Here is a 12412-nt window from a genome sequence, read left to right on the forward strand (position 1 = left end):
ATTTAATCAATAGAAAAAAATAATTTAGATTTTAATCAGCCTCCACATAATTTGAGGGACTAAGCATTTAACTGCGTTGGAACTGAAAGATACAAATTCATTTTATACCAATTTTATAAAGACAATTTTGGAAAGTAAGGTAATTGAGCAAAAGGTTTAAAAACAAAGATCTGCACAAAAAATTCTTCTATAGGTATAAACTGGATGTGTAGCAAGCTGGCACCAGAGCTAAGTTATCTGTAAATTTAGATGACCTACATATGCCAGAGATTTTGCACTGTTTCTTTTTGTCTTTTCACTGTCAGTTCTACAGTTTCAGTGAACATGTATTTTTAATGTGCAAATTTCAAATACATTATTTGTATGTCTTTCTACACATAGCATACAAAGTAAATCTGGAAAAAAAAATTAGTAGATATATTGAAAGGCATGAGTGTGAATATTTAGGTGTAAACAGTATTTGAGCCATAGCATGTGATCAATTATAGGCTGCATCATATGTTACTTACAGACAGAAAGTTAACGATTCATGAGCAGCTTTAATATTTCTATCTCTTGAGTTGGAGGAACAGATCTGACAAGATTTCATACCCACAGCCTTCTGCACCTGGTTCCCATTATAAACCTGGCCTTGATAATGGAGCTGTGTTCTTCTGCAGAGGCTAATGTGAGCACTGGTATTTTCCTCTCATAACTCATATAAGATGAGTACCAGTGTTATGGCTGTATTTGACCCCTCTATGCATGTGCAGTTACAACTTCCATGACCTTTCTCACTAAATACTTAGAGATCAGATAAAACATTTCTCTAAGTATGGGTACAATTCCTAAACCTGTTTTTATTTCCTGTGATATCTACAAAAGCCTTACAGGCCTCAGGGTTATATCAAAATTTGGGTAAGTTGTTTCCCTTCTTTGTTTACAAATGAAACATTTCTCTTTAAAAGATATGGTTGGAGACATGGGAATTAATTTTTTTTCCGAGATGCTCTGCTTTGAACTTAACTTCAAATTACATTTAAAGTTCTAATTGTAAAGCATAAATTCATTGCAATACTTATCTGAGTCTCAGAGATATTAAAATCATTTAGCTATTCACAGGTGCATCTAATTCCTAATAAGACCTCACAACAGAAAAACAAAACAAAGATAATTCTTACTGTGCCCTACTGTTATCATCTGAATACACTGATTTAGAAAATCAATGCAAGTACATATGACAATGAAATTCATACAAAAGCCAAAATCATCAACACCTTGAGCGTCTCGAAAAAATAGCAGGGAATTTCCTGAAGGGATATGCTGCCTAGGAAGTCCAGTCATAGCATAGGCAGTACATGCTGAAAAAATGTTGCTTGGAATCATTAGTATTTTTCTTCCCATTTATTGTTATAAATGTATATGGATGTCATGCTTTACCCTGTCTTGGCATGAAATTTCAAACGCTGGAAGCAACAGCATGAATAAACCATTTCTCCAGCTACAAAACTAAATGTTTGAAGTCCAGCATGTTTTCCAGTTCTAATAAAAGGGGGCAGTATTACATCAGCTGAAATTCTGAATTGTCCAAATTATCATAAAAAGTGCTAGAGAAGGATACAAAACTGCTGAATTTCACTGAAAATAGACTGTTACTGTGTATGCAGCCACAAATCTGCTTGTCTGCCTTGGGCTAAAATTTTCGGAGTTAGTTCAGTGGGACTTAGGCTCCTGCATTGCAGCTACTTTAAAAAAATTTGAGTCACTGTTTTTCATTCAAAGTTATTAAGGAAATAATACAGTTGATATAAAAGAAGACACATGTTTCATGTAGCTAGGATAAGCCCTAAGCCTAAAAAATAAATTGTAAAATTATTGCAGTTTCAAAAAATTTTGGAACAAAATATCTTTCCTCTTTTTTTCTTTAAATGAATATTTTTCAGAATAAAATACTGTATGTATATGGCTTTAGGAAGCTAACTTTGAACACTCAATATAAAAATATATCATAGCTTACTTATATTTTGTACAGCCACAAGTAGATTACTAAACAGAGTAGTAAAGTATGAAGTATAAAGGACATTTGTTTTGTAAGAATTATGAGGACTGCTGGGATCTGTATCTGAAACTTTTCCCAATTCTAGGGCATCTAACTTAGACCAGTCATTTATCTGTTATAAAATGATGGATCTGCAAAGAGGTTGTCTCTATGCAACGTGTCCTTCTGCATCTCAGAAACTCCCCGGGGAAAGGTTTGTCAACTGAGCAGAATGACGTACTCAGGAAAATCAGTTTCCCAATTGCAGTGTCTCTTTGCAGAAATCAGAGTCTTCATTAGACAGATGGAATACACTCCCACTGAGTTGAATAAATTGCCTATATTCTTGCAAGAAAGTGAGACCACACTAACAGTTCCTTAAGTAAATCAGTGCCTTTCTTTTTTTTTCCTTTCTATACAGTTTCAGATTTCCTATTATAGAATCTAAATTCTTAAATTACATTATACCTAAGTGTAAGCTATGGGGGACAGGATCTTTCTTAAGTTACAGTGAGAACAGAACAGAACTTGCTACAATGGATATGGAGACAATACCATAATAAAATTAATAACTTTGCAAATCTAGTCATTTGCTGTTGTTATTGCTATCCAATTTTTCCCCTAATTATTAGGCATTCACCCTTTAATTATGAGTAAAACTAAGATTTAACCAATAGAAATAAGGATCCAATTGAAAATGCTTACAGTTTCTGTTATGTCTCACAGCAGACTGAAATGTAAACATCGACCTCTTATGTACTACATCTACAAGAAACTAAAGGGAAAAAATGAAAATATAACTTTTACTTAGAAGATAAAAACTAAGAAGAGCAGATCCCTACTTGCAAATCTAAACCAAATATTCATAAAGATTTATAAAAAATCCACAAGGCCCTAATGACCAGTTAATTTTTGTTCTAAATGTAAAGGTGGTCAGCACTAGTTCTAGCGAAAGGAGAAAATATCATTGAATGCGGAATGCACTGGAAAAGTATTTCCTTAACTATGTGTTTGGGTTTTTTTTAACTGAGTTGAGAAATGACTAATAAAATGGATGCTTATAACAAGGTGACTCTCTTTGTGATTGTCTGAGAAATACACTGACATGCAGAAAACACAGTGTGACTCCTGCCACTTGCAGTTGTTGTCTCTAATTCTGAATCTATAGGGAAAAGAAAGCTCGTAAAAAAACTAGTGGCAGCATAATCCAGTACTGCTTGCCTTTAGAAAAAAGCACTACAATGCTGGAGCCATTGCAGAGCTGTAGGCAGCCAAAGGAGATTATGCATGACTAGTGACTTTTCCTACAAAGACTTCCTGAAATGTTTTTATCAGGCGAAGTTTGTACATATGTGCAGTAGCTTCATATACATGATGAAGTGGAACAGCTCCAGAGGAGTTGTTACACTTTACTGTCTCAATAATCCACATATTTAACAGTCCCTAAATACAGCAGATCATAACACCTCCAAAGGGGTCGTTATGGCTTATCAAGTCAAATCCAAGTGCCTAAAAATGGATTTGATCAATAGACTGTAACATCCCCAAGGGTAAATACTACACATTTTTAAGAATGTGCACATTTTGCATACAAACTGTGGTCTCTATTAGGATAAATTACGTGGATTCAACTTGTAAAATTTTGATTTAGAAATAAGAAAGGAATAAAAGGCTCATTAGAAGAGGTGCTAAAGCACCATAATTCCCAGGAAGTAGGCAATGACTCATGTCATTTATTTTGGGGTCTAGTTCTGCTTTCCTACTGCAAATACACAGTTGTCTGAAAATCTACAAAAGAATGAGAATGGAATGTAAACATAAAAACGTTACATTAAATTCTACTTCCTCTCAGATCTTGAATATGCTTCATGGTAAGCAAATGGAGAGGTGGGGATACATCCTTGGGTCTAGCAAATATGCTGTGATTATTAAGCATCTTTGTCAAAAGTATCTTTGTCAGAAGTATCTTTGTCAGTGTTTTCATGCTTTATATACAAAAAGATTAGGAATTTTTTTAAAAAAAATATCAGTTATATTATAAATTATATACCATTTTCAGGTTCATTAAGTCAACGCAAATCTTCTAAGCAATCATGGTAGTTTGAAATACTAAAATAAATACAAGTAGTTCTAGCTATGCAAATTTTGCTTAAGTACTCTTTTTTGTTGAAGGTAAACATGGCTTGACTGGAAAATAGGCATATCCTCTAAATAGACATGATTTTAGTATGATTTTACTTTGGTTTCTATCACATGCCAAAGGCTCTGCAGCCTATTTTCTTCGTTTTCCTAATTCTCTCTCCTTCTCCAATGTTTCTGTTTACTCTGTGAAACAGCTGACACCATTATCTCTTTCCTTTCTTCAGTCAGGCCACACCTGAATGCTCTATTCCACCTCAGGTGGAGGAGAAAAAGTCAACTCTGTTATAGTAATGGTTTTTGCTTCATGTGCACTGTACTGGTTGAGGCTCAGATAGAGTCAAATTTAATTCATTAATGGTGCTGAGTTTTGGATTTGTGACCAAAACAGCTGATAACCCATGGGATATTTTAGCTATTGCTGAACTGTGTTTCTACAGCAAGACCTTTTTTAGTTTTGATGCTAATCTGCCAGGGTTAGGCTGCGAATGCACAAAGCATTGAGAGGCAATACAGCCAAACCAGCTGACTCCAACTGACCAAAGGGATATTCTACACCATATGAAAGCATTATCAGCAGTAAAATCTGGAGGAAGGAGGAGGAAGGAGAAACATTTGGAGTTTTGGCATTTGCCTTCCCATTTAAATCACATGTGCTGAAGGCCCGCTTTCCTGGAAATGACTAAACGTCTGCCTGGCAATGGGAAATAGTCAATTAATCCTTTGTTTTGCTTTGCTTATGTGCACAGCCTTTACTATACTTATAAACTATACTAATCGATCCACAAATTTTTTCACTTTTACCCTTCTAATTTTCTTCCCCATCCCACTGGAGGGGAGTGAGTGAGCAGCTCCATGGTGCTTACCTGCCTACCCAAACTCACAACAGCACACAAGCTGAAATAACTCCTCTGAATGGTATCATTTCAAAAGTGTAGAACTAACCTTAATGTTTCAGCAAATGACAAAGTTGGGCTATGCCAGAGTGCTTCATGGTTTTGTTTTGGTCTTTCTGATGAGTGAATCGCTGTGAGCACTTTTAAAGCTTTGTAGAGGATTTTTTTTTTTTTTGAACAGCAGAATATGAACAGAGGCAATTTTCAATTCTGTGTCTGTAACCAAATACAAAGCTTTCTGAGATTTAAATAACACATTTTCAAAAAGGCCTAAGCCCAGGCTTTGAAGTTATGTACATAATTTTGTGAGCGCAATCATTTGCACAACAAACTATTACCAACTATCTGAACTCGAAGACCAGTAACTGACCAGAACTCAATAGCTTTTTTTTTAAACCAGCTGCAGGCAATTAATTTGTCATCTTTTTCTGGTGCCAGCTTCCAGCTACTCATTTCTACAAGTCTAATTACCTGAAGCCAATTTCTGAAAATTTGGTCCTGAAAACATGGGGTTCTGATTCTTCAAAAGAAACCAATCCAAAACTGCAACTATGCTATCAAAGCTTCACTGGGATTATGACAGAAACTGTACACAGCCTTCTTGGCATACAATTATTTCAAAATTATGTTTTTCTAATTGAAGTGATCCAGCATTCCTCCTCCCCCACCTCCATTTTGACCATCCTGTCCATCATTTTTAGAGTAAAAGTAACATTTCATAATGTAAAAATTGAAAGGCAGAGGGTGAAGACAGAAGAAAGAGTATTCTAGAATTCTGTTTGTACAAATGATGCTTCTGGTTTTAATGTATTTTATACTTTCTATAAAATACAAATACCTTAGTATTCATGACTAATTAATACTTTTATTTTCTTTAGGATGAGAGTGGGGATATATCATCATTTAAAATTACTAATTTATATCCTACTCTTTTGTAAACCCGACCTCTTGCATCTATGGAGAAAAGATAACAGACAAACACACCAACTTCTTCCTGCCTTAATGATTCTATAGTACCGGCTACAATAAATAAACCCATAGGATTATATAAGGTCACTTAGAGACTTAACAACAAATTTTCTCGCTGCTGTTTTATTCTTAGGTTTTAAAAGTTGCAAGTGGCAGCATGAAAAGTCTCCTATAAAAAATGGCATTTGAGAATGATGTTGTTTGTATCTGTTAAAGAGTTCCAATTCACTTTGCCATATTTGCAAGTAAAAAAAATTTTAAATTTTTTTCCTCAGACTGCCTGATGTATAACCTCAACCTGGAAGCCATACATCAATCTGTGTTTTGCTAGTAACCAGCACAAAACAGAAATTTCAGATTATTCACTGAAATATTTTTTGATTCTACTTTAAAATGTGCAAGATTAAATAGAAACTTGTTATGTCAAATACAAGACATAAACATGATAGTGTAAATACTCAAGGAACAGACTCAATAAGTAAGTGGATGCCATTTTTATAGTTATTTTTCAAAGTCAAATCAAATGTTAAGAATTCTTTTAATAGCCCTTATAGCATATTAGATATTTTTAAATGTCAAACCACTGAAACTCATAAAATGTATTTTAAAATAAGCATAATTTTATAAACTCTTAATACTGATATGTGTGACATTTATTTTATTTTTATAACTTGGGCTTTAGTATCCTGCCTCTTGATTAGTTAAGACAAACACTGACTTTACAATTAGACTGTTGTCTGAATATGGCCTGCTTCATCAGTTATTAATTTCTATATTTTTTTGTGGCATCACCCTCTATTAAATGAGTTTTCTAGTTATGACATTTAAACTAATACTAGCATAAATAGTACTAGAGTCTGAATTTGACCTGGAAAAGTGTTGTTTATCCTGTGTGAGAACAATCTAACAAATCTTTCTAACAGACACTAATCCTTTCTCTTGTTTTGAGTGCTGCAAAAAAACCTATCATGCAAAAATATAAAGTGTAGATTAAAAGGTATGTGTCAATCTTTAATGGGTCTGTTTGTGACATTTTTTTCCCTTTCCGTGCCTTGTTACAACCCACTTACTCCCCAAGAATTCCCTTGTGGGTTGAGAAAAGATCATAGTATCATCAAATTCATGGTTTAAGTTATAGTTAATACTCTGTGGGGTCTTATACTCAACCTGGACTAAAAACTCCTGTTAGTCTTTGGACTATAATATAATGTTCCCTCCCTTACCCAAGAAACAAAGAACCTACCATCTACTATATATATATATATATACGTTTACACATAAGAGAATTTTTATAGGCATTGAAACTACATGTTGTTTTTGATTTTTTTAGCAAATAGTCTGAAGCACTGGTTGTTTTATAGGCTAATAGTGTCAGTTTCCTTCCCATTCACTACTAAATTGCATCATAACTGTTCCTATTTGCCAATGCCTTAGTGATTACTGGGATATGTTTTTCCCTTTCTAGTTAACTGGAATAAGTATTGTGGCCTGTAACTGATTTTGTGTCAGTGGTGAAAAATAACTTGTGTGCTATATTTGTTGCAGCATAAGCCACCTCTAGAGAAGCTAACAGAGAAGCATTCTTCATTCAAAGGGCTACCCTATTCACTGTTCACCTGCTCCAGGATACATACAGAGACCTGCTGATGGAGAGAGCTTGAAGACCTCAGAAAGGCCACAGAACAGGACAACACAGGTACAAAGAATTTTCCAAGAGCCTTCTTTCTTCTCTGAGTCATCCTTAAAGCAGGTCTGATAGAAACTGTTCCTCACCTTTCAGAGATGATCTCAGCTTGCTACTTTGTAGACCAAATCCCGTCCTGCTCAGTCCAACGCTGGTCCCATTCTCTCAACATTTTCTCTAATTTGCCCTTTCATTGTAGTGTGCCATTTCATTTCAGTGTTTGGAAACTACAGCCAATATTCAACAAAGAATTTTGATCTCTAATTTTCCATTGCAACGGAGAGCCAAATGTACTGTTTTGAGCCTAAATACTTTGTTGCATCTGAATCATAGACTCAAGCACACTCAGATACATAAAATAGCACTGTAATACTCAGTCATGCCAGTACATAACTGGCCTTTTTGCCTTATTTATCAACTGAATCATTCTAAAATGCACAATTCAAAATCTAGTGACCGTGAACAATGGTATCTCCAACAATTTACTCCCTATGTTGCCATATGCATGCTTACAGCTTAATCATATGAGTGCACAGGACTGTGGTTTTGAATGCTGTCATGTAAATGAAGAGAAGTTTGTGGCACAGCACTGTGAAGTGACAAGGTGTATTTAACATGAAATCAGAGATGGCTAAAAGCTCTAAAAAGAAATTTCATATAAAAATATAAGAAGCCATTTACAGGGAAGAGAAGAGTGAGTGACAGACAGTGGGGAAATGGGAGACATTACCTTTTCATTCCTGCAGTTGTTTAGACCCATGTTATTCATGGAGGGCAATTTTCCATCAACACCATGAGGCTGCTGTTGCTGCTGCTGTTCCCTTTGGATTTGCTCTCTCATTTTTCGAGCCTCCTGAATGGCTTTCATTACTGTGTCCTGGTCCCCAAATAGGGCAGGTGAATTAAGACTGGAAAGGATATCTATAAACAGAGAACACATTTTATTTAGGTAATTATCCAAATTGAAATCTGAGGTAAGAACTCACCTCTCATACTCTTAGAGCTGCACACAACTAACATCTGCAGAAGGAGGAGGAGTGGCAATTGTTGTCTGTTTAAAATATGAATTACTCTACAGAAGTGATTGATAAGCCTGTGCACTTCTTTTGATGTTAGAAATACAACTATTGAAGTCTTGGTATAGCCTAATATGGAGGTATCTGAGCATACTCATGGACTCAAATACATGTTTAAGACAACAGTATTATGAACCTTAAACTGGAAGCCTCTGAGGTACTAAATATAAAATGAACAAAGGAGAAAGCAATCTCATTTAATTGGCCATGAAAGTCTGTGTCAATTCTTAGAATTTCTTTCTGGAGAGAACCATCGGTCCAGACATTTAGCTTTCCATTTCAGAAAGGGCACTCACAGTTACTTTTTGGGGACAAAGTTTGTCATCACCGTAACATGAGTACAAAGCTCTAAATCAGTAGAGAAAAACTAGTCTTATTTCTATCACTCTAAATAGAAAGAAACTTTTAAACATGCATCAAACTCATGCAAACATTCCTGTTACATCTTAAAATGCATGCATGGAGTATCCCAGAAACTGTTTCTGATTTGAGACCATAAGACAGCCATTATTTTCTGACTGTTTTTTGTTGCTGTGATGAAACTGTGATCTACCTGTTCCTACATGGAAGTATTCGCTATACTGCACATGGATAGATTCATGCATATATATTCTAGCCAGGAAATTTTGATCAATCAGAGTTTGTGTGTGACCAGTGCATCTTCCTGACAAGCAAATGTCTTTTATAAAAGCTCTGAATTTGTTAAATTTGTGTACTTTCTGACAGTCCACTATTAAAAATTAAAAAGAAGAAAAACACCAAAAAAGAAGCCCAAAACAACAACCAAAAAAAACCAAACAGGCTAAGGCTAAGATTTGGAATTCTCCTTCAAATATAATTTTCCTATTCTTTTGATTTCATTGAAGTTCAGCTCAGTAAAATACAGCAAATTCAACCTTGAAGGACCCTGAATTATTTTAAAATAAAAATCATTAGGATTAAGAATTTCTCACACTTTATCCTGGGAACCAATAGTTAATTTAATACTGTAGCCTACCTAAGGAGAGATGCAAACTGTGATGTTTGAGAGGGAACTGTAGCATTTTCTGTCTGAATGGAACACCCCTCTCCAAAATAAAAATAATGTGTTGGAGAACAACCGTTGTTCTTTCTCAGTAAAATTTCCAATGCTCTGAACTGTGTCAGCAACTAAGTTCCTTTCTGGACCCTAAGGAATTTGGGACCCATATTTGCATGACTTTTAAAGAAACTTAGACTCCCAATCATCTAAATGTATAGTAAAAAGGTAGCAAAAATTCCTGTGTTGCTTGCTGATTTTTGGCAATGTTTCCCTCTTTTCTTTGACACTAAAGAAATGAGGCAAAAAAGTTTTTATGACTTCACATGAAAAATATTTACACCTTAGGCATATTTACATCTTAGGTAGTAATTTCTCTGGAATGGTCTATGACTTCAAATTGATATGCAATTTTCTAATGTTAGATAGTGCAGCGATAGTTGCAAATAAATTGACAGTTAGAATATCTAGCCAGTTGCAGAAAGTATCTTTCAGAGATCACGATGTTCCCAAGTGTTTGGGAATGGAAAAAACCCCATAATTTTTATATATTTAATATATGTATTTAATGTATCAGTTCATTATTCACAAGTGTTTCCATATATTTTACAAGTACACTTGAGTTACAGATTGTGAATAAGTGGTCTGTAGTATGTATTTAGTCACTGTTAAAATGTACTATTTGAACTTTAGGGCTGATCATCCACATTTTGTAGCTCTTGATTCTGTTTCTTGACTGGCTAAGGTAGTCTTCATACACAGTTTTCAGACCAATTTTGTTTCAGCACTTAATAGGCTTAAAGAATCTTGAACACAGGCAAAAAAATTCCTACTTGTATCCACATAAATTAACAAAATCTTGACAGATGGGTGAACAAATAATAAAAATATGATCAAATAATAATATATACTGCCTGGACTGAAGCCTTTCTTTCTTTGTTTAAAAAAAAAATTCGTATCTAGTGAGGGTCTATGTGCATGCAAAGATAGTTTTTTGTTTGTTTACTCCAGAGGTCAAAATTAAAAATTAACTTTGCTTGGATACACCCAGTAGATGTCTTTAGGAAAGATGTTCATAAAAACCTCTTTTATAAGTTTTGTGTATGCATATTTATTTACCTACGTGTATGTATTTGTATGTATGTTTATTTCTTAGGTTATTTATTTACTTGCTGTATTTCTTGTAGATTACTATCACTGCCACATCATTTTACACACCCTTGCAAAACCTTGACATTTAAGTGTTCTCTGAAAATCTTTACTGTAATTTTTTTTAATTTCCATTTTAAACAGAAATGTAGACCCAAGTATCTACTTAATTCAAAAGTGTGTTCAGGGTGAGATTTCATGCAGAAAACTTGCCTATTTTCTCCTTTCCCCAGGACAGATTAGTTACCTAAAGAGGATCCTCTTCCCAGAGATCCACTGAGCGGGCTGGGGATGCCACTCTTGTTCGTCACTGTCACAGGACTGCTTTTGCTAGCTGGGAAGAGATTCTGTGTTGGAGATGTTGGGGATTTGACAGGTTCAGCTGTTTTGGGTCGGGCTGAAAGATTCAGTGGCTGAGCTGCTTCATCCTGCAAGAGTTTAAGGTGAATAATTATTAGGAAAAGACAAATGAACACATCATTTTGCAAGCAGCAGTTACTTTACACCTCGAAGACAATACCACATTCTCCAGTAATAATAACAAAAGAAGCTAATTATCTGCCTCCTTTAAGATTCAACGAAAGGAAACCTCATTAATTTCTCTGTGTTATGCTTCTTATTTACATTAACTATGTGGCTGGATCATTCTTTTTGCCAAATTAAAATTTGAATTAGCTCACATTACAGCTTAATTTCCTAATGTGTTTTCAGAGATCTAAATTAACCTAGGGCATTTACAAAGAATTATTTAAAATTTCCAGCAGCTCAGTAATGCTTTTGCATGGTTCTATTTGAAAAGTTCCTGGCACTATAAAAATAAGTTATGTAGCTTATTTTTAAATGTATTAGAAACTAAGGAATCAGAAGTACTTCTATGAAAGAATCATTTGGAAAACCTGACAGTTCTTTGGCCCACATTTAGCGCTGCTGCTAACTTATACATTCCATGCATCTTATTCTGTGTGCATGTTTTGTTTAGTAAAATAATCTATGCTCTTCCCTCACATAATAGAAGATAAGAATTTCACTGAATTCAAATTCCTTTACTTACTAGGGTAATGACTGAATATATATGCATTTCAAAATATATTTTATTTTCTACTATTTAATTTTGTATATTTTACAATACTTTATTATATGTCATGTCTTTTGACAGATTTATGTGAAATCAAGGATATTTTCCACATAAATGTTATTCTGCTTCTTATTTGATACTTCCATTTTATTTCTTCATTCTGTAGTCATTTCTGGTGCATTCAACGTTTAGTGTATTTGTATGTTTTATTTGCATAAAGACAGGGAATATTTTCTAAGGGTATGTAAATCTAGTATCAGCACCTTTATATCTGTTGATACTTTTCATATGCAATTGTGGAAGAAATTCTCTCTGACATGTATCTTGCTTCTGTGCTGTAGGAGAATAGGTCCATCTAAAAAATATCTTGACTTTTGGAAGAAGACTTA

The 12412-nt window shown here is 34.5% G+C and overlaps 1 protein-coding gene across 13 annotated transcripts in view; it reads right to left on the reverse strand.

The window, feature by feature from the left end:
- The window catches only part of SOX6 (SRY-box 6), a 379857-nt gene that overhangs the window by 51209 nt on the left and 316236 nt on the right, over positions 1–12412 (reverse strand). For all 13 annotated transcript variants that reach the window (XM_027651062.1, XM_027651061.1, XM_027651063.1 and 10 more), the window contains 2 exons: positions 11196–11376; positions 8436–8626 (listed from right to left, as the gene is read on the reverse strand). In XM_027651062.1, the coding sequence (XP_027506863.1) occupies positions 8436–8626; positions 11196–11376 (372 nt within the window). The remainder of the gene's footprint in view (positions 1–8435; positions 8627–11195; positions 11377–12412) is intronic.

Source organism: Corapipo altera, unplaced genomic scaffold, assembly GCF_003945725.1.
Source record: "Corapipo altera isolate COAL_440 unplaced genomic scaffold, ASM394572v1 78, whole genome shotgun sequence".
In the NCBI taxonomy this organism is placed as follows: Eukaryota; Metazoa; Chordata; class Aves; order Passeriformes; family Pipridae; genus Corapipo; species Corapipo altera.